The sequence below is a fragment of the Borostomias antarcticus genome (assembly GCF_949987555.1).
Source record: "Borostomias antarcticus genome assembly, contig: scaffold_58, whole genome shotgun sequence".
Taxonomy (NCBI): Eukaryota; Metazoa; Chordata; class Actinopteri; order Stomiiformes; family Stomiidae; genus Borostomias; species Borostomias antarcticus.
Window position 1 is genome coordinate 29,760 of NW_028176531.1, and position 22,741 is coordinate 52,500.

At 46.7% G+C, this 22,741-nt stretch overlaps 1 protein-coding gene across 1 annotated transcript in view; it reads left to right on the forward strand.

Annotated features, from left to right (window-relative positions):
• Positions 1–22,741, forward strand: part of LOC311328383 (NLR family CARD domain-containing protein 3-like) — a gene marked incomplete at its 5' end in the record, with an annotated part of 62,403 nt that overhangs the window by 28,236 nt on the left and 11,426 nt on the right. The window contains 3 exons of the mRNA XM_084462358.1: positions 773–946; positions 15,242–15,415; positions 16,171–16,217. Of these exons, the coding sequence (XP_084318484.1) occupies positions 773–946; positions 15,242–15,415; positions 16,171–16,217 (395 nt within the window). The remainder of the gene's footprint in view (positions 1–772; positions 947–15,241; positions 15,416–16,170; positions 16,218–22,741) is intronic.

The following is a 22,741-nucleotide window of genomic DNA, read 5'->3' on the forward strand; positions in this document are numbered from 1 at the left end:
AGGATGCTTTCTCAGTTGTTATACATGTACATACATTGTGCATCTCAAATGTAATGTAATTATAGTTTATATATAGGCTAGTTATAGTTTCGCTGAATAGGCTACATTCCAGCCTAAAGTTACCAGTCTCTCAACAGTATTGTCACACGCTCTGCTGCCACTAGTTGCTTCTTGATCAACGATGCCTCCTGGTGGTTAGTGTGCAATACTGCATGAAAACACGTTGGTGGATCCCGCCACTGTGCTGACACCACGGTGCCGCTGCGTTTTGTGAGTTCCAACATCAGAGGCTCAGGCACTGCCCATGTCCTGTCCAAAGAGCCTTAGCACCCTCCAAGCTGACTCAGGTCCATAGTGTCCAGCCAATCAGGAAAGGCCTTACATACATTTCTATGGATGCTGAGTATTCATTAGAAGAATGAAAAACCTGCTCATGACTAAAACATATAAGATGCAGCAGCACTCTCTCTCCTAGCTCCAGAATGAGTCAGTCTGTTTATAATTCAGTCTGAGAGAGCAAGACAATATAGCTGACATTCCTCCTTTTCACCACTAGTGTAGCAGTGTTTGTTTGTAGAATAAATGTCATCTTTGTCACAGTTAAATTATACAGAAAGCAAAGCTACTATCACAGAAGACTGAAGTGAAGAGTGAAGTTACCCGTTTCTGTACTTTATTAGACTGAAAATGTGTTTTGCCAATGAAAACACGCTTTCTCAAAGCACTGATTACTGGTGAAAATGTTTGCTAATACTTGTCCTTGTCTCCTCAGCCTGAGTGGATGCAGATTAACAGGGACATGCTGTTCTCTGCTGGCCTCATCTCTCAGCTCAAACCCCTCCCACCTGAGAGAGTTAGACCTGAGTAACAATGACCTGCAGGATTCAGGAGTGAAGCTGCTCTCTGCTGGACTGGGGAGTCCACACTGCAAACTGGAGAAACTGAGGTCTGTATCCCTGAGCATATTCACATGTTAAATGATGGGATTTAAATGTCTAAGTAATTGAACATCTCTGTCCTTGAAGAGGGATGTTTTGAGCATCAACATTCAAGTTGAGAAATTATCTTTGGACTACAGTACATACAGTAGAGTTGACAAAATAGTGACTATCATCTCAAAGCTTACATACAGACATATACAGACTGTAGGTGGTGGGTGGGTCCTTTATTGAAGGAACAAAGACACAATCAAGACTAAATACAAATGTGGATTAGGTACAAAACAGGGGCGCTGCTAGGATCCCAAATCATTAGGGGTTGAGGGAAAAGCATCAGGGGCTGAAGTTACGAGGCAGTGAGAACCTGTTCATTTAGGTTTTTGGGGGGGCCGCATATATTTAGGGGGCCCATTTGGGTTCGCCTCTATGCACCAAAGACAAGCACATACACACACTCATACAGATTGCACAGTAATCCACAAACTGCTCAAATACTGGTAAGTGGAATCAAAATGTACTCTTTAGTGTGAACTAAATCAACAACATCAGCACGGTTCAAACAGAGGACATAACTTCTCTCTAGTATGCTTTGACTACTCTGAAGCTATCACTGACTTGGGACACCCAGGTGTTGGACCTCTCAGAACACCACAGAAGACAGGCTCACGTCCTCCACCTCCACAATGTCAACCTGCTGAAGTAGCAGTGGTTGTAACTGAACGTATCGACTCCTGTGTGTCACATGAGATGGTCACCTGAAACACAGATCATGATGAGAATGAATACATTCTGATGAACATAACCCATACAGCAGCATAGAAGCTCACATTCAATATAACAACATGAACATAACCCATACAGCAGCATAGAAGCTCACATTCAATATAACAACATGAACATAACCCATACAGCAGCATAGAAGCTCACATTCAATATAACAACATGAACATAACCCATACAGCAGCATAGAAGCTCACATTCAATATAACAACATGAACATAACCCATACAGCAGGGATCTTGCTGGTGTTTATCTAACAAGCATGTCAGTCATATATTTTGGAGCACGGTTGTGGAGTGATTTATAAACCAGTAGAAGAATCTTGAAGTCTATTCTGAAGCTGACGGGTAGCCAATGCAGAGCCTTCAGGACGGGTGTGATGTGAGCCCTCCGTCTGGATTTTGTAAGGACTCGTGCCGCGGTGTTTTGTATAATTTGCAGACGATTGATGGTTTTCTTTGGTAGGCCACAAAAGAGGGCATTGCAATAGTCCAGTCTGCTGGTTATAAATGCATGCATAAGTCTTTCAGTGTCGGCCTTTGAAAGGAAGGATTGCACTTTTGCCATGTTTCTTAAATGATAGAAAGATACGCTAGTTATGTTATTGACATGAGATTCAAAGTTCAGATCAGAGTCGACTATGACACCTAGATTTCTAACCTGGTGTTTTGTGTTTAGTGCCAGTGTATTTAAATGTGTGTGTGTGTGTCAACTCAGACAGGTGAGGGGGAGGGCTCTGTATGACCCTGGTGACCTCAGACAGGTGAGGGGGAGGGCTCTGTATGACCCTGGTGACCTCAGACAGGTGAGGGGGAGGGCTCTGTATGACCCTGGTGACCTCAGACAGGTGAGGGGGAGGAGCCTGGTGACCTCAGACAGGTGAGGGGGAGGGCTCTGTATGACCCTGGTGACCTCAGACAGGTGAGGGGGAGGGCTCTGTATGACCCTGGTGACCTCAGACAGGTGAGGGGGAGGGCTCTGTATGACCCTGGTGACCTCAGACAGGTGAGGGGGAGGACCCTGGTGACCTCAGACAGGTGAGGGGGAGGGCTCTGTATGACCCTGGTGACCTCAGACAGGTGAGGCGGAGGAGCCTGGTGAACTCAGACAGGTGAGGGGGAGGGCTCTGTATGAGGCATGTGTGAAGGCGAGGAACGTCGGGGTCTTGCAGGGGGTTGGGTTCCACCAGTGGCAGGGGGTTCTAGGTGGGGGGAGCAGTGTGAGGTTCAGGTGGTGGGTGCTGTATAAGCCCCCCATCCCTAAAAGGACAGGGGACTTGCAGTGGAGAGTGGTGCACAGGGCCCTGATGACCGAGCGCTTTCTGGCCGGGCTTGACCCCGGGGTGGGGGAGGGGGGCCCATACTGTGGGGAGGTGGAGACGGTGGTTCATGTGTTTTCTGTTTGTGCACGTCTTGTTCCTCTGTTTGTGCTGTTACAGCCCTCATGTGTGAGGTTGGGGTTTGTGTTTTCTAAGGAACTGTTTGTTTTGGGCCCACAGTACACGTGCAGGAGGAGGGCAAAGTGTGTTTAGCTCAATGTTGTGTTTGGGTGAGCTAAGTTGTCCATTTGGATTACAGGGAGGAATAAGGTGAGAGGGGCGGGGCCACGGACCCAGTCCAGGTGGTTAGGGGGAGGGTCTCTGCTTCTTAGGGTAGAATACACCTATTTTGTGATCAATAACAATGTGGCTGAGTTTGAGAGGGTGTGGGGTCTGGGGGTGGCAATTTGTACGGTGGGGGCAGATGGGTTTGATGTTTGATAGTGAGCTGATGCCGTTCTGTGCTACTGTGTGTGTGTGTGGGGGGGGGGGGGGTTGTTGTTGTGAGTGTGTTGACTCGAACTTCATCTTCCTGCTTGATTTGAAGGGGGTGATTTGTGTATGTTAAGGAGGGTATTTGGTGTCTGTTTTCTCCCTATCGTTTTGATTTTGGGGGGACTAAAAAGGTTCGGGGCTAGAGGAAGAACATTTGGGGCGTCAGGTATGAGGCTCCCCCTGCAGAACACTTCTTTAGTCTCAGAGACATTCAGCTCCAAGGAGCTCTCCTCCATCCGGGAGGTCAGGGTGTTGACATACTCAGAGTATGTGGACAGTGACTGCTCCTTCCTTATCCAGACATGCACAATTGTCACTTTTTGGTGAAATTTGCTGTTTTGAATCCAAAATAGGTCACCTACGTGATTCGTGCAGATCAGATTTTGGGGAAGGGGTCAAGAGCCTGAAGCGACTTACATAGAAAGATAATAAATCTGTGAGTCTGTGAGTGTGGACATTGGGATTGAGCCAGTGGAGCGTGAGAATCTGATACTGTGGATGTATGTTTGGATCTGTATGCGCGGATATTGACAGTCAGTTAAAAAGCAGCAAGCGAAACTGAGTTCAAACTCAGTTCACTACTCACAGTTCAGCGCAAGCCCAGTCTGGGACCTGCTGTTTGGAAAAAGCCAAGATGCCACAGTGCTGTGTGGAAGTGCGTGCCAGCCACAAACCTCCATAGAGAAGATCAACTGAAACCCCCAAAAGTAGCCTACCTGCAGTCGTAAAGCCCAGGAACATATCCCCCTCACATTTCAAAATATAGGCTTTATCCCCACACTTTTCTAATCTCTCAAATTACATTTATTTTTCCTGCCACTCTTGGGCGATCACTCAGCTGTTTGTCTGCTGTGTTTCTCTCACTGCAAGGTAACCGCAGCAGGGAAACGAGCAAAACCTGCTATGGATTTTCAGAGACTTAGCTGTTCTCACGCAATGAAAGCGGAATGGATTCAATTGGAGATGTGACTCGTCTCTGTATGTGAACTGTTTTATTCTTACCACTGCGTCAGGTAGGAGTAGGATATATGCTAGTAGCTAATTCAGCTCATCAAATAGTTGTGTAACTGGTGGGGCTGCTGCCCTTTTGCTCATTTCCTTTGTAAATGTGAGCAGTATCTTTGATAGCCTACGTTGCATTAAATGGGTTAATAATATTAAATTGACTGCACTCATATAGCACTTTATATCCAAAGCACTTTACAATGGCCTCATTAAACCATTCATACACACATCCACACACCAATGGCAGTAGCTGCCTTGCAAGATGCTAGCCTGCTCATTGGGAGCAATTTGGGGTTATTGCGCAAGGACACTTCGACATGTGGACAGGAGGAGCCGGGATTTGAACCGCCGACCCTACGGTCATTGGATGATCTGCTCTACCTCCTGAGCCACAGAACTAAATTTGTACTTTGAACTTTATCTTGCTCTTGTAATTCTGTTAGATTGTGACCAGCACCAGGGTCATTCTAAAAATCATCCAATAAATGATCATTTGGTAGCTTATAATAAATAAATCCCTGCATCCCCCCCAGCAGCTGTGTGTTTTTCTCTGCTCAGGCCTCCGTCTCTCTTTCTCACCCTTAACCAGTTGGCATGTCTGCTTATCTGGGCCACCAGTGTCATGTCATCTGCATACTTGATCAGTGTCGGCTCCTCTCTGTTACCATGATGCTGTACCCAGAAGAGGATGGGGAGATGCTCCATCTAGAACTATTACAGCTACGTACTGAGGCCTGTGATGAAGGAATTCTTCAATCCATTAGATCAGTGTTGTGTTGACCTGTAGTTCATGAAGGGGACTCAGCAGTGTGTGTGTGTACCGTATTAGAAGCAGATGAGGTCTGTGAACAGAATCCTGGTGTAGGGGGAGTCCAGGTACTCAGCCAGTGTGTGTAGGAGAGAAGGACTGGCCTCTCTGACCCCTCGCCTTGCAGGCAAACTAACGTGGGTCTAGACCAGGACGGGCACGTGCACTTCTGCCGCTCTAGGAGAAAAACAATTATGCCACGCCTATCTACAACGTAGGCCTACAGTACCATACCAGCAGCAACAATAAACAAATGTTAATATGCCATACACATAAACTAACCAAATAGTCTAGTGTTATGTTATGTTATGTTATGTTATTTTTATTTATAATGCGCCCCCCAACCAACTGTTACATCAGCCCGGGGCGCAGCCCGGGTACAAAAAGAGACAAACAAAAACAAGGGACTGCAGAGACACAAAATGAAACTACATTTAAGACACAAGACAAGGACATAAATTATAGATCATCTGTAACAAAGAGGTGCGTTTGAAGCTGTGCTCTAAAAGAGTCCAGGGTGGTGGCGGACTTGATGTTCAGAGGAAGCTTGTTCCATAGCCCAGGTGCCATCACAGAGAATGCACGGTCTCCCTTTGTGACAAGTTTTGACCGTGGGACCTTCAGGGTCATCTGGTTGTCAGATCTGAGCCGGCGACCAGGCCTGAAGCTGGTAGGTTGGTCCAGGAGATCTTTGATGTAAGCTGGGGCGAGACCATTGAGGGCTTTGAAGACATACGTGAGGATCTTGAATTTCACTCTGCGCTTCACTGGGAGCCAGTGAAGGGAGGAGAGGACAGGAGAAATGTGTTCCCTCATCTTAGTGCCTGTCACCAGCCTGGCAGCGGCATTTTGGACTAGCTGCATGCTGTGGATGGTCTTGTCGGTGACCCTGGCATAGAGGGCATTACAATAGTCCAGTCTGGAGAAGATGAGCATTAGTACGACCCTCCGTAGGTCGCTGGAGGAGAGGAAGGACTTGATTTTGGATACTGTGCGCAGTTGGAAAAAACAGGATTGCACAACAGATTTCACTTGCTTGTCAAACTTGAGGTCTGTGTCAAATATGACCCCAAGTTTTCTGACGTGGGATCTTTTAAGTGTGGACAAACATCCTAGATTATTTCTGATCTGACTGATCGAGGTGGAGTTGCCGATCAGAAGGATTTCACTCTTGGTGTCATTGAGCTGCAGGAAGTTTTGTGACATCCACTCCTTTATGTCCCGCAAGCAGTCCTTCAGACGGTCCAGCCCAGAGGGATCGTCTGCCCTGAGTGGAAGATAGATTTGAGTATCATCTGCGTAGCAATGGAAGGAAATCTTATGGCGATGAATGACTTGGCTGAGGGACAGCATGTGGATGGAGAAAAGGATGGGACCCAGTATTGAGCCCTGAGGGACCCCGCAGGTGAGGTTGACACGGCAGGATGAATGGTTGGCTATATTCACTGAAAAGGTCCTGTTGTTGAGGTAGGACTTGAACCAGGACAGGGCTGTGTTGGTGATGCCAACCCCCTGTTGGAGGCGGTCGAGGAGGATGGTGTGATCTATAGTATCAAATGCTGCACTGAGATCCAGGAGAACCAGTGCAGCACATTTCCCTGAGTCAACGATGAGGAGTAGGTCGTTTAACACCTTCAAGAGGGCAGACTCGGTGCTGTGGCCGGCCCTAAATCTGGACTGGAATTTCTCCAGTATGTTGTTGTGTTGGAGATAAGGCTGCAGTTGACTGAGAACGGCCTTTTCCAACAGCTTTGACAGAAATGGTAATTTTGAGATGGGTCTGTAGTTGCTGGGGATAGTGGGATCTAGGCTGGCTTTCTTAAGAAGGGGCTGGACCACCGCTTCTTTTAGGCATGATGGAACGATACCTGTGGCCAGGGAGCAGTTGATGATGGACAGGATGTGAGGACCAACTGCCTCAAAAACCTCCTTAAGGAGGGGGGCAGGGATGGGGTCATGAGGGGACGTGGCTGGTCTCAAAGCGGCGGCCATCTTGGAGAGGGATGAGAGGGAGATGGAGCTGAACACGGAGAAGGTGGATGAGCATCTCAGAGTAACAGCTAGGTCCCGGGTGGGGGGTGGGATGTTTCTTCTGATGTTGTCGACCTTTTCTGAGAAAAAGGACAGAAACTCATCACACTTTGTAGGGGATGCATCCTGGATAGCAGTAGTAGGAGGGCAAACAACAGAATTGATGGTTCTGAATAAAATTCTGGAGTTTGGAGCATTTGCAATTAGACTAGCAAAGTACTTGGCTCTCTCTGCTTTAACCACCCTGTGGTAGCTCTTCTTTCTGTCCCTCAGTATTTCGAGAGAGACCTGCAGGCCATCTTTCTTCCACCTCCGCTCAGCCTGTCTCCATGCTCTCCTCTCTGCTCTGGTGGTCTCATTTAGCCAAGCCACAGCCTTGGGTTTGGGCTCTTTCATCTTGAGAGGGGCAATAGAGTCCAGAACAGAACGGCAGGTGGAGTTGAACACGGACATTAGCTCCTCTGGGTCTGATGACAGCACCTCACCTGCCCTGGTGTTTTGGGCGGCAGCAAAAGCAGAGGAAAACTTAGCAGGTGTCTGGGCGCTGAAAAACCGTGAGAGGCGTGCAGGACATTGGATGTTAGTGGAGGGCTGAGACAGAGAGGATTGAAACACCACAGCATAATGGTCACAGTCAGTATGGGCTGTCATGGTTTCCACATTGCTGACAGGGAGATTGACAGAGAGGACAAGATCTAAGGTGTGACCTTTTTTATGGGTTGGGACGGAAACATGTTGGGTGAGACCAAAAGAGTCTATCAGGTCCATAAATTCTCCCTCAAAGCTCCTTGTGGGATTATCAACGTGGATGTTGAAGTCTCCCAAGATCAGCACTCTGTCATGGCTGGGAATGATTTCACTGAGGAGGTCTGAGAATTGAGTTGTAAAATTCTTACTCTCTTTGAAAGACTTGCTGTCCGTTGGGCGGTAGATGGTCAGAACCAGGAGGGGGTCAGACATGCCCACTTTTACCAGAAGAGCTTCAAAACTGGAGTATGTGAGGCAGTTCAACACAGAACAGCTGTATTTGTCCTTGTGCATGAAGGCCACGCCCCCTCCAGTCTTTCCGCGTCTTGGGTTGCTGTGGTAACTCCAGCCAGCGGGGCACAGTTCATTGAGAGAAGAATAATCCCCAGGGACTTGCCATGATTCCGTGATTGCGAAGAATTACAGTTGTTGTTTGGAAATTAACTCAGACAGAATGGATGTTTTCTCCTTAACCGATCTGGCATTGAGAAGCCCGACTTTCACCGTAACTTCCCTCGCAGACGAGGTAGGTGTTCTTGCCGGCAGGCTGGGTTGGGGGCTGGATGGGACCGGGGGGACAGATGGACCTGGTCCAGGTCTAGGGGACAGATGGATTGTCTTTGGAGAAAGTTTCACCGCTCTACCCGCACGATGTCCTCGGCGTCTACCTCACCTCTCCGGTGAATCCGTCGGTCAGTAAAGTTAACGTTACTCCAGGGCCCGAAAGGAATAACAAAGGTAGGCAATAGGTGGTTATTCGCCTGTGTTGGTTGATCCTCGCACCAAACGAGGTTTTCCTCCATTGAGGCACGGATGTCAAAAAGCGCTCTCCGATCATAACTGTAAATGATCAGGTTTGATTGCAAGATACTTTGACATAGTAAAACGAACAGATTAACATGAAACGCCAGGAATTGGAGTGCGTGGCTTGCTGCTGTCATCATCATCACCTTTGACCTTCTCCTATCTGGGCTGTGCAACGCTAGTCTCTCTAGTTGGTGTTAGTTGTGTTAGTTTAGTGTCCTCAGTGTCAACAATATATGCATGACACAGCATTATGCAGATCCATACCAATAACACCCAGGTCTGCAGAGTAAATATAACCTGGTTCCACATTCTCTACAGCAGAGATGACAGCTCACTTACTATTAATACATTTGTATTACAATACAAATCTTACAATACAATTGTAGCTCCTTGTAATTGTGTAGCAACTCATAATGTAATAAAGGCTCATAATTTAATAACGGCTCATAATGTAATAACTTATTACATTATAAACTAACAAAAGTTCATAATGTAATACTCAGCTCATAATGTAATAAAACCATGCGCTCATAACGTTCTAACTGATTTGCGCATAATGTAATAAGAGCTCATAGTGTAATATTACTAAATACTAATGTAATTACATTATGAGCCTTACTGGGGCCGCTCATAACAGCTCATAATGTAATAATGGCTCATATAGTTAGAAAAGTGTTAATTATCATCATTTTTACCTCTGCCATTCCTGTGGGGGAGGAAGGTAATGCTTTCACTTGTCTGTCTGTCTGTCAAACAATACATACAAAACGTCAAACATCAAAAAATGATTGCCCTTGCATGCCTCGCAGCCAAACGGCTGATATTAATGAATTGGAAAGTGAGAAAACCAGGCTGTTTCTCTAGAAACAGGTGTCTAGAGGACTTCCTCCATCTTCTAAGTATGGAAAAGGCCACGTCCATCCTCAGGGACATAGACCAGGACACTAGCGAGCTCTGGGACACACTAAGGCTGTTCCTACATTCACAAGAACATAGGTATTTTTCCCTACATAAGCAGTATTCAACACTACACAATCCAATATCCTCCCTCTTATAAATAGGACTAATTCCCAGACTGATGATCTGTGTGGATAGGTAGAGCAATCAGGAAACAGTGCACTTTGCCCCCCCCCCTCCTCTAGATCATTGTGATTGTCGTTGTTTTCATCGCTGTCTTTTGTGTTGTTGTTGGTTTGGTGTCTGTTCTTGTTGTCTTATGCTTTGTGCATTGCAATGTAGCTGTCCTGTTTTTGTTTATTGCTTATTGTGTATTGTGAGCATGTGGTTGTCGTTGTTGTTTTGTGGGTTTGTTGCTTGTTTTGTGTCGCTGATCGTTGTGTGCTTTGTTTGAAAGATTGTTGTCACCTTGCGAGCTGTCTTTGTTGTCAAAACAATAAAAACTATAAATATAAAAAAAGAAAAAAAAAAAAGAAATGCTATATTAAATTGCTAGGTATGATGTTAAAGACATGTAATGCAACTAGGATATGAAATGTATGTGTAATGCTTTTGTACGCACCGAAACTGTCTTAACAATTGTAAAAATTGGAAATTGGATCCTTAAAGTCTTAAAAGGCATTGAATTCATTCATCTTAAAATGAGGCCTTTATGTAGTCTACTTGTCCACCTCTCCCAAAGGTAGTTTGTGTTTGAATACATAGACAAGCTACAGGTCAGACACGAAGCGCTCTGATCTAGACGGAGCACATTGCAACGCTCTGGGACATGGAGGACCGTCTGAGGACAACCTAGAGCAGGCATGGAGGACCGTCTGAGGACAACCTAGAGCAGGCATGGAGGACCGTCTGAGGACAACCTAGAGCAGGCATGGAGGACCGTCTGAGCACAACCTAGAGCAGGCATGGAGGACCGTCTGAGCACAACCTAGAGCAGGCATGGAGGACCGTCTGAGGACAACCTAGAGCAGGCATGGAGGACCGTCTGAGCACAACCTAGAGCAGGCATGGAGGACCATCTGAGCACAACCTAGAGCAGGCATGGAGGACCGTCTGAGGACAACCTAGAGCAGGCATGGAGGACCGTCTGAGCACAACCTAGAGCAGGCATGGAGGACCGTCTGAGGACAACCTAGAGCAGGCATGGGCAACTTTGATTATAGAGAGACACATGTTTTATCCTCACTACCCGAGGGCCAGGTTGTAATCATGCATTTCCACCAGTGGGATATTGTAACCCCATCACTTAATTAGCCAATTATAGTTACTACATTAATGAAAATAACTAAATATATGCCGGTAATCAAAGTTTATTGGATGGACTTTCAATTTTTCATATATAAATGGATTTAGTAGGACCTAGGCTAATGCTTCTATTCATTTAATGAACTCTGCACAAAACATTCCCACTCCTGAGTGGTATAGTCTACCATTATTTCAGTGCAACGGTGTCTCAAAAATTATGTACAAATGTTAACGCTGACACTAAGTGCACCAACTAATATTCATGTTCATAGTGCATTTTTACTCTGCCATCTCATACCATGACGTGTTTCCAATAAGCATGCATTCATCTCTAAAGCCATTAACCTTCACCCACAGGTGAATCAGTATAAAGTTCTGTGTTAATGAGATACTTGCGGCCTCCTGCTGACGTACAATGGACTCAATGTCAATGTTTGTGCATCAATCTGCATGAGCTGGAACAGTTTCATCTGTCAGCCTGTTTCTCACTTTTGACTTGATGTGCTTCATTGTTGAGAAGCTGCTCTCGCAGATGTAAATGTTCCCAAACATGCTGGCCATTGAGAGTGAGAGTGAGTTTTTGGCCGCTCATGTTTGTTTTCGTCGTGTGTTGGTCATCCATGGTGTTGGTGGTGTCGTCGCGGAGGCCGGCAGAGTGCAAACCCAGAGGAAGCAGTACTGGGCTACAGCGCTCTAGCGCCCTCTATCGGTAGACAGTAGACTACGGTTCAAATGTGGACAAATGCCGTCAATGACAAAAAACTGATATTTGGATAGCAGGTGAAATTTATTGATATTTGGAAATTGACTCGCGAGCTCTAGACAGTCTGGGGTCTTTCTCGCTCGGTGTTTCGCCGGTCTAGAGCGGAAGCGCGATGACGCATCGCATAATCATCCGGTCTGGACCGGAAGAAGACCAGTTGTTGTAATGTTTTTACTGTAGGCTGCCCATGGTGAAGTTTCGAGTAGATAACATTCGCGATGGCATCACCAGGCATAACACCGACGAAGATTGTAAAAGAAGATGCGAGGAGAACTACCGGTTAAGGAAAAATAAAGCAAGCGGATGTTGGAGGCGGGCTCTACAGGCTCGAGCCGGATGATGGGGCGGGCTTAAGGCAGTGAAGTAAATAGATACCAGGCTCTCCTCCCCGAGGAGAGACGCGAGGCTAATAGATACCAGGCCCTCCTCCCCGAGGAGAGACGCGAGGCTAATAGATACCAGGCCCTCCTCCCCGAGGAGAGACGCGAGGCTAATAGATACCAGGCCCTCCTCTACGAGGAGAGACGCGAGGCTAATAGATACCAGGCCCTCCTCCCCGAGGAGAGACGCGAGGCTAATAGATACCAGGCCCTCCTCCCCGAGGAGAGACGCGAGGCTAATAGATACCAGGCCCTCCTCTACGAGGAGAGACGCGAGGCTAATAGATACCAGGCTCTCCTCCCGAGGAGAGACGCGAGGCTAATAGATACCAGGCCCTCCTCCCCGAGGAGAGACGCGAGGCTAATAGATACCAGGCCCTCCTCTACGAGGAGAGACGCGAGGCTAATAGATACCAGGCCCTCCTCCCCGAGGAGAGACGCGAGGCTAATAGATACCAGGCCCTCCTCCCCGAGGAGAGACGCGAGGCTAATAGATACCAGGCCCTCCTCTACGAGGAGAGACGCGAGGCTAATAGATACCAGGCCCTCCTCCCCGAGGAGAGACGCGAGGCTAATAGATACCAGGCCCTCCTCCCCGAGGAGAGACGCGAGGCTAATAGATACCAGGCCCTCCTCTACGAGGAGAGACGCGAGGCTAATAGATACCAGGCCCTCCTCCCCGAGGAGAGACGCGAGGCTAATAGATACCAGGCCCTCCTCCCCGAGGAGAGACGCGAGGCTAATAGATACCAGGCCCTCCTCCCCGAGGAGAGACGCGAGGCTAATAGATACCAGGCCCTCCTCTACGAGGAGAGACGCGAGGCTAATAGATACCAGGCCCTCCTCTACGAGGAGAGACGCGATGCTAATAGATACCAGGCCCTCCTCTACGAGGAGAGACGCGAGGCTAATAGATACCAGGCCCTCCTCCCCGAGGAGAGACGCGAGGCTAATAGAACTGGTTGTAACTGAACGTATCGACTCCGAGAGCGTGTCGACGGGGTGGAGCAGTCTGACTGCGCTGGGGTCTCCTCTCCAGAGGACTGGGAGGCTTGGGGTGATTCAGCTGAGGGCTGGATGATGGAGGGGCCCTCTCCAGACTCCAAATCAAGGCCACCAGTGATGCCTTGGGAGGCTGTGAGGCCGATGATCGATAGGGCCTTCTCCTCCTCCGGGGTGAGGGAAGGCACGGTGCTCTGCCTCTCGGCGCACTGCCGCCCCCCGGCTTTTGTTGTTTCGTTGTGCTTTAACCGCATGTGGTTGAGCATTCAGCTGGTTTGCTTATGATAAGCAAGTTTCACATTGCAGATTTTGCACTGCACACTGTTTTCCCCTTCTTTCTCAAAGTATTTCCAGACTGTACTTTTACGAGCAGCAGACATGTTGTGATTGATGTGAGTAGCCTCACGCAGGTAGCCAGAAACACAGTGCGCAGGTGCATGAATAACTAAGCTTTTTTTTTCATAGTGTAACAATTACTCGCCATGGTTACTCGAGTACTGACGTCAACAACGAGTACTGCCCATCCCTACTTGCTAGCAAGCTGAGTTTTAGATAATTTCATAGCTGCATGATATGTTGATATCGTATGATTCAAAAGGTTTAGTACTAACTAATGTTAGCTAGCCTATCAATGTTAGAGCTACAAGGCCACAGATGGCAAGCTGAAGGTAACTAAACGTTATGTGACTGAAAGCTAAAGTTTGACTATCGACATGGAGGGGGGACCTTTGTTGGAACATAACCTCGCGTCAGGTTTCCATTCTGCTTTAGCTTGGTGCTATCGGCTGAGCATTAGCTGTGCTGTTAGAAACCCCAAGCGTGTTCCCTCCCTGGCTCAGAAACAGCCTCTCACAGGGGGTAAATAAAGTCACCGATTACAAGTGTCATCAGTCTCTGGGTATATTTTTGCCAGTCTGGCGTTCGTGTAATGCACTCTAAAGATAACTTTGAACAGACAATTATTTAACAGACAAACTCCAAATGTGCTCTCCCTGGCTCAGAAACAGCCTATCATATCCCTTGATAATAATAACATTGTTAAAGTACTGGTGTGTTTGTGTAACATTGTTTAAGTATCAGTTATAGTGTGTGTGTGTGTGTGTGTGGTGTGTAGTCGGGGGTGATAGGTTGCAGGGTAGTCAAGGGAAAAGGGACAGGCTGGAGATTCTGGGTGAGCTGGATTGAGATGATCCATGATCCACTGTCCATTATCCATGGGTCTGATTCAGGGTCCATCGTTCATAGTCTTGGCATGAGGGGATGATGGTGGGAAGCTGCTGAGACAAAGCCTGTGTTTAAACCAGCTGGAATAGCTGGGTGAGCTGGACTCCCAGCTGTACAGCACACTCCTTCAGAACCCTGCCTCTGAACCCGTCTGCTCCAGGGGACTGCATAGACACGACATCTCTCCTTATACATCATGTGTTCACTGCAAATGAAGCAGTTTGGTGATCTTCATCATCATGATCATCATCTCCCTACAGACTGAATGGATGCAGACTAACAGGGAAATGCTGCCAGAGCTTTTATCTTTGGAATGAGACTCTTATCAGTGACATGATGGGAGATATTATGAACTGTTACAATCATAGCAGATGATCAGCTGGATGTTCCCACTAGAAACAGCTAAACTACAGTAACTACAGATAAACTACAGTGTAAACCTACCTGAACTCTCATGAGGAGTTTCATTGGTTGGATTGGAATGTCTCAGTACTACAGAGACCAGGCTTTTCCATTTCTATAATAAACCTGGAGTCTCAGAGCATTCTTATTTAGCATGGGTTACAAGGAAGAGAAAGCATATCAAAAATATTGACTGACAAAAAAAGATCACTTTGTGTGCGAACCAGGGCAGATCCAATGTTCAAATATTTGTCTGTAGGAAGATGGAATATAATCCTTCAACTCTCTCTTTTCACCAGCAGAGGGTAGTAATGTGTTTGTATCGATGTGTTTCTACAGGCTGTCGGGCTGCATGGTCACAGAGGAAGGCTGTGTCTCTCTAGCCTCAGCTATGAGGTCAAACCCCTCCCACCTGAGAGAGCTGGATCTGAGCTTCAATCACCCAGGAGACTCAGGAGTGAAGCTGCTCTCTGCTGGACTGGAGGATCCACACTGGAGACTGGAGAAACTCAAGTAAGGAGAGAGTTTTAAATCAAGTGGAAGAAAATCACCCAGTGTCTCTTATGTAGCCCCCCTCTCTGAACTAGATGGTCTCAACCTTCACAGCCTACGAGTCTCTTGACAGAACAGACACAAATCACCCTATAACCAGAAGGGCACTTTGAGAGTGCAGACCTCCACCCATGATGCATGTTGTCAGCATGTGCAGTAGCATTAGAGAACCTAGAGGAGACAAATGTCAACAATATACTGGTGGTGCATCAGCTGGGGTTGGTCCAACAGGTGCTCTTCAGCTCTGCTCTCTGATGTATTTCAGATACCTAGATAGCTACATATGACAGGACCGACAGCAGTCATCTGGCTAGCTATGAGCATAACTAGCTAATTCAAAGCAGTTGATCTTTGCCTTCATGCCATGATTCAATTATTTTGGTCCTAATACCCGCAGAAAATACAGGGATAAACAGCCATGGATGTATTAAACATGGCAAAGTACCCGTAGGTGCTGGTCTGGTCTCTCTGGCATGGTCAACAAAAGTGAAAAATGATTTTTCAATGAATTTGGATCCTCCCTGTGATTCAGATCCGCTCTCTCTAATTGAATGGGTTCTTCCTTGGCTCATGCTACAGTCACCCTTCCACGGGAACATAGGTCTGGTAGTTTTTACATAATCCTGCAATCTACCTGTAACTAACAAACACATAAAGCCCAAAACTGGTGACGTCTCATTGCATCATCCTCATCATTCCTCTGCTTATTCCTACAGTGTGGATCATGGTGGAGAGATCAGGATCAGACCTGGACTTGGAAAATGTGAGTATTGACATTGACATTGATTCTTCATGTGTCTTAACTGAAGCTGAGTTCACCACCATTATCTACTTGGGCCTAGAAAACAGGGGTCATACAAAATACAATACAATCTGTCACAACTGTTCAAACACCTAAGAGCTGCTTACACTTGAACTATATTCATAGTGATGGGTACATATGCACACACACACACACACGCACATACATATGCACACACACACACACACACACACACACACACACACACTCATAATTGTTGGATCAGCACCACGTCATGTCCAGTCCCTGATCAGAATCCGGTGAGAGGAGAGGTTTTTAGAGCCCTCTTAAGTGGTAATGACGGGGATCTGCTCCCACTAAGCTTTGGTATCAGTGTTGGATCCTCTGATGCTGTTGTTGGTATCCATAGAGAACAGGTGGATGGAATGATGTTAATACTCTGCTCATTTGTTCTGAGGAAGTTGGTGGTAATCTCACTCTTCTAATGGTGCTAATGTTTCCATAACAGTGCTTTTCAGTGGCGTGTGGTGCGAGTAGCCAAGGGAGGCAGTGCCTCCTCCCAAATATGAAATGAAACAAATAATTGATAAAGCAAGATTAAAATAAGAAAAACTGTAAAAATATATATCTACATTTAACATTCATGGATAACCCAAAACATTTTATCCTGGACAGTCATCAATCACAGTGTCTTTAGGTTCACCCTCCAAAACGTGTTTCTATCAAACCCAGAATCAAAGGATTTGAGTACTCAAGATGACTCTGTGTGTGAATTAGCTCATGCCTGGTTAGAATTGAGAGTTCTAGCTGCTTTGTATGTGTGCTTGTATTTTCTGTGTATTTGTTGGAAAGGGGTTTATTGATGATTGGCCTACACTGCATGTCAGTGTGGTTGTGCTGGTGACTGTTTGTCATCCATGGCAGAAGAGTTCACAGTGCAGTGGGACTCAGAGCTGTCATTATTGCTAAAGTCTGGAACCTTGTGAGACCATCCTGGTCCCTGGAGAGAAACAGACTGTGAGCTTGTGGGGTCAGGATGGTCTCTTGAGGTTATAGGTCACAGCTTCCTTGTCTGTTTTGGTGTGTTTGTGTCTTTAAGTGTTTCAGACGAAGGGAAGGAGGAATGTGAGTTAAGTTGGGCTACAAGGTGAAGAAGCCTCCCCCCTTGGCTCTCCTGACTTGGGGAGAGGGCCTGTCCTTTCCATAGGTCATGAACTAGATAGGGAAGCGTGTGTGTGTGTGTGTGTGTGTGTGTGTGTGTGTGTGTGTAGTTGGGGGTGATAATGTAGGGTAGTGAAGTGTAAAGTTGTCACTAATATGACTTAATGATCATTTATTGTCTCCACAGTCTCTCTCTCTGTACCCAGACTTGGGTCTGATTCCCACAGGCGTCTTTTTAGAATGTCTCTGCTTGTCCTTGGGTTTACGTCTGACCTGGTCCAAAGTCAATTCATGTATATTCATGTTTAAAGACAAAGACAGAGAGAGAGAGAGAGAGAGAGGGGGGGAGAGAGGGTGATTTGGGCATGTTTATGTGTGTAGAACCTGGGAAGTGTGTGTGAGAGAACATGTGTGTGTGTGTGTGTCAGTGTTAATTTTGACAGCCAATTATGATTTTGTTTTAGTCATAGTCTTTTGACTAAAATGCCATTTAGTTTTAGTCATATTTTAGTCATCTGACTTGTTTTAGTTTTAGTCTAGTTTTAGTTGACTAAATATCATTACGATTTTAGTCGACAAAATCTACCATAGATTTAGACAACTCAAATTTAACAGGCTTAGTTCAATCAATCAATCAAGTTGGATTCATATAGCGCCCTTCATGAAACCCAGAGCGCTTTACAGAGTCCAGTATTCATTCAGACACAGTCATACCGGTGGTGGTAAGATACATCTGTAGCCACAGCTGCCCTGGGGCAGATACAGATACAGCTGCCCTGGGGCAGATACAGATACAGCTGCCCTGGGGCAGACTGACAGAAGCGTGGCTGCTTCTGTCAGACAGTTTCATAATGAAGCATTCCTCTCCCCCAGTCTGATGCTAACTGTGTTTGTGCCTGATATAGCAAGCTATAACATTATCATGTCAGCACTAGTTGGCTAGTCAGGCTAGCTAACATCAGGCACAGGCTAGCTAACGTCACACCGGAGGAGAGGGGCTATGGCGGCGCCAGGTAGCTAACTGTTTGTGTCTTATCCATCTAGCTACAGTATAACATTAGACAGCAGCAGTAGTTGCTTAGCTAGCTTACCCAGACTAGCTAACGCTAGATACCCCCGCCAGCCGCCACAAGCATAGCCCCACTTGTTGCTAGCTAACCTGTGCCTAACATTAGCTAGCCACTAACGTTAGCGTTGCAATGATCAGACACTTCAGTTCTCCCCCGCCACAAACCTACGTGAAACACTGGTTTCTTTTAGCTTGTATTGTATTTGAAGTATTTCAGAAACACACCAGCTTGGGTTTAGCTAATACAGTAACGTTAGCCGGGGGTGGGGGGGTGCTTACCTTCTCGTGAATTTCGGGATGACTGTTCTCCAAATGTCGCTTTATATTAAGTTTGTTGTATTTTTGCCAGTAATTTCCACCCCACACGGTTTACAAATGGTTTTGTTTTCCTTTGCATCAAATATGAAGTTTATCCAGATGTCTGCTCTCCTCTTTCTCCCGGTGTGTGCGAACGTTGACAAAGACATTTCTGAACTGTGGTCATTTACTGAACAGGTCAGGCGCAGCAGTCGTATGCTGTTAGTTGACTTCCCGCCGGCCGGTGTAGCAACGGTACTATTCAAATGTAGGCTAAATACACACAGGCTACCTGTAGGTTGCATCCAACTCGTTCTATTAATACATCCATGATCCAACTGCGCACATCCCGAACCTCGACATTCTGATTTGAACTTTTCCCATACGTCCCTCCATAACCATTTTAGTCTAGTTTTTATTTGTTGACGAAAATGTGAATAGATATAGTCATAGTTTTTGTCATCATACATTCATTTTTATTTAGTTATCGTCTCGTGACGATAACCCAAAAAATGTCGTTGACGAATAGTTTTCGTCATAGTTCTCATCAACGAAATTAACACTGGTGTGTGTGTGTGTGTGTGTGTGTGTGTGCGCATGTGTGTGCAGGTGAATTGGTGTCAGGGGAAAGAGGAGAGGAGAGGAGGAGTGTGTTTTGTACCAGTGTGTCTGTATGCAGGATCATTAGTTGTGAGAGGGAACTACCACAGTAGTTAGTTGGACTAATGAGCCACAATGACGAGGAGGCCTATAGAAGGGAAGTGGAAGATCTAACACTGTGGTGCCATGACAACAACCTCTCCATAAATGTCCCTAAGACAAAGGAAATCATTGTTGACTTCAGAGAGAACAGAGGGAATCACACTCCCATCTCCATCAATGGGACATCTGTTGATATTGTTGATAGCTTGAGATTCCTCAGCACACACATCTCAGACACCCTCACATGGTCTCTCAACACCAAGAGCATCCTCTAGAAAGCACAGCAGAGATTGCACTTTCTGAGGCGTCTCTAAAGCTTCGGAATGAGCCAAGGTTATAATAATTTAACTATGATAGAGGGGTAGAGAGGATGAGAACTGGAGAGAGAGAGAGAGAGAGAGAGAGTTAGGGTGGTGGAGAGAGAGAGAGAGTTAGGGTAGAGAGGGTGGTGGAGAGAGAGAGAGAGAGAGAGAGAGTTAGGGTGGTGGAGAGAGAGAGAGAGAGAGAGTTAGGGTGGTAGAGAGAGAGAGAGAATAGAGAGAGAGTTAGGGTAGAGAGAGAGAGAGAGAGAGAGAATAGAGAGAGAGTTAGGGTAGAGAGGGTGGTAGAGAGAGAGAGAGAGAATAGAGAGAGAGTTAGGGTAGAGAGGGTGGTGGAGAGAGAGAGAGAGAATAGAGAGAGAGTTAGGGTAGAGAGGGTGGTAGAGAGAGAGAGAATAGAGAGAGAGTTAGGGTGGAGAGGGTGGTGGAGAGAGAGAGAGAGAAAGAATAGAGAGAGAGTTAGGGTAGAGAGGGTGGTAGAGAGAGAGAGAGAGAGAGAGAATAGAGAGAGAGAGTTAGGGTAGAGAGGGTGGTGGAGAGAGAGAGAGAGAGAATAGAGAGAGAGTTAGGGTAGAGAGGGTGGTAGAGAGAGAGAGAGAGAGAGAGAGAGAATAGAGAGAGTTAGGGTAGAGAGGGTGGTAGAGAGAGAGAGAGAGAGAGAATAGAGAGAGAGTTAGGGTAGAGAGAGAGAGAGAGAGAGAGAGAATAGAGAGATAGTTAGGGTAGAGAGGGTGGTGGAGAGAGAGAGAGAGAATAGAGAGAGAGTTAGGGTTGAGAGGGTGGTGGAGAGAGAGAGAGAGAATAGAGAGAGAGTTAGGGTTGAGAGGGTGGTGGAGAGAGAGAGAGAGAGAGAATAGAGAGAGAGTTAGGGTAGAGAGGGTGGTAGAGAGAGAGAGAATAGAGAGAGAGTTAGGGTGGTGGAGAGAGAGAGAGAGAGAGAGAGAATAGAGAGAGAGTTAGGGTAGAGAGGGTGGTAGAGAGAGAGAGAGAGAGAATAGAGAGAGAGTTAGGGTAGAGAGGGTGGTAGAGAGAGAGAGAGAGAGAGAGAATAGAGAGAGAGTTAGGGTAGAGAGGGTGGTAGAGAGAGAGAGAGAGAATAGAGAGAGAGTTAGGGTAGAGAGGGTGGTAGAGAGAGAGAGAGAGAATAGAGAGAGAGTTAGGGTGGTGGAGAGAGAGAGAGAGAGAGAATAGAGAGAGAGTTAGGGTAGAGAGGGTGGTAGAGAGAGAGAGAGAGAATAGAGAGAGAGTTAGGGTAGAGAGGGTGGTAGAGAGAGAGAGAGAATAGAGAGAGAGTTAGGGTAGAGAGGGTGGTAGAGAGAGAGAGAGAGAGAATAGAGAGAGAGTTAGGGTAGAGAGGGTGGTGGAGAGAGAGAGAGAGAATAGAGAGAGAGTTAGGGTAGAGAGGGTGGTGGAGAGAGAGAGAGAGAGAGAATAGAGAGAGAGTTAGGGTAGAGAGGGTGGTAGAGAGAGAGAGAGAGAGAGAGAGAGAATAGAGAGAGAGTTAGGGTAGAGAGGGTGGTGGAGAGAGAGAGAGAGAATAGAGAGAGAGTTAGGGTGGTGGAGAGAGAGAGAGAGAGAGAGAGAATAGAGAGAGAGTTAGGGTAGAGAGGGTGGTGGAGAGAGAGAGAGAATAGAGAGAGAGAGTTAGGGTAGAGAGGGTGGTGGAGAGAGAGAGAGAGAGAGAATAGAGAGAGAGTTAGGGTAGATAGGGTGGTGGAGAGAGAGAGAGAATAGAGAGAGAGAGTTAGGGTAGAGAGGGTGGTGGAGAGAGAGAGAGAGAGAATAGAGAGAGAGTTAGGGTAGAGAGGGTGGTAGAGAGAGAGAGAGAGAATAGAGAGAGTTAGGGTAGAGAGGGTGGTAGAGAGAGAGAATAGAGAGAGAGTTAGGGTAGAGAGGGTGGGAGAGAGAGAGAGAATAGAGAGAGAGTTAGGGTAGAGAGAGAGAGAGAGAGAGAGAATAGAGAGAGAGAGGGTGGTGGAGAGAGAGAGAGAATAGAGAGAGAGAGAATAGAGAGAGAGTTAGGGTAGAGAGGGTGGTGGAGAGAGAGAGAGAATAGAGAGAGAGAGTTAGGGTAGAGAGGGTGGTGGAGAGAGAGAGAGAGAGAGAATAGAGAGAGAGTTAGGTAGAGAGGGTGGTGGAGAGAGAGAGAGAGAGAATAGAGAGAGAGTTAGGGTAGAGAGGGTGGTGGAGAGAGAGAGAGAGAGAATAGAGAGAGAGTTAGGGTAGAGAGGGTGGTAGAGAGAGAGAGAGAGAATAGAGAGAGAGTTAGGGTAGAGAGGGTGGTGGAGAGAGAGAGAGAGAATAGAGAGAGAGTTAGGGTAGAGAGGGTGGTAGAGAGAGAGAGAATAGAGAGAGAGTTAGGGTAGAGAGGGTGGTGGAGAGAGAGAGAGAGAGAATAGAGAGAGAGTTAGGGTAGAGAGGGTGGTAGAGAGAGAGAGAGAGAATAGAGAGAGAGTTAGGGTAGAGAGGGTGGTGGAGAGAGAGAGAGAGAATAGAGAGAGAGTTAGGGTAGAGAGGGTGGTAGAGAGAGAATAGAGAGAGAGAATAGAGAGAGAGTTAGGGTAGAGAGGGTGGTAGAGAGAGAGAGAGAGAATAGAGAGAGAGTTAGGGTAGAGAGGGTGGTAGAGAGAGAGAGAGTTAGGGTAGAGAGGGTGGTGGAGAGAGAGAGAGAGAGAGAGAATAGAGAGAGAGTTAGGGTAGAGAGGGTGGTAGAGAGAGAGAGAGAGAATAGAGAGAGAGTTAGGGTAGAGAGGGTGGTAGAGAGAGAGAGAATAGAGAGAGAGTTAGGGTAGAGAGGGTGGTAGAGAGAGAGAGAGAGAGAATAGAGAGAGAGTTAGGGTAGAGAGGGTGGTGGAGAGAGAGAGAGAGAGAATAGAGAGAGAGTTAGGGTAGAGAGGGTGGTGGAGAGAGAGAGAGAGAGAGAGAATAGAGAGAGAGTTAGGGTAGAGAGGGTGGTAGAGAGAGAGAGAGAATTA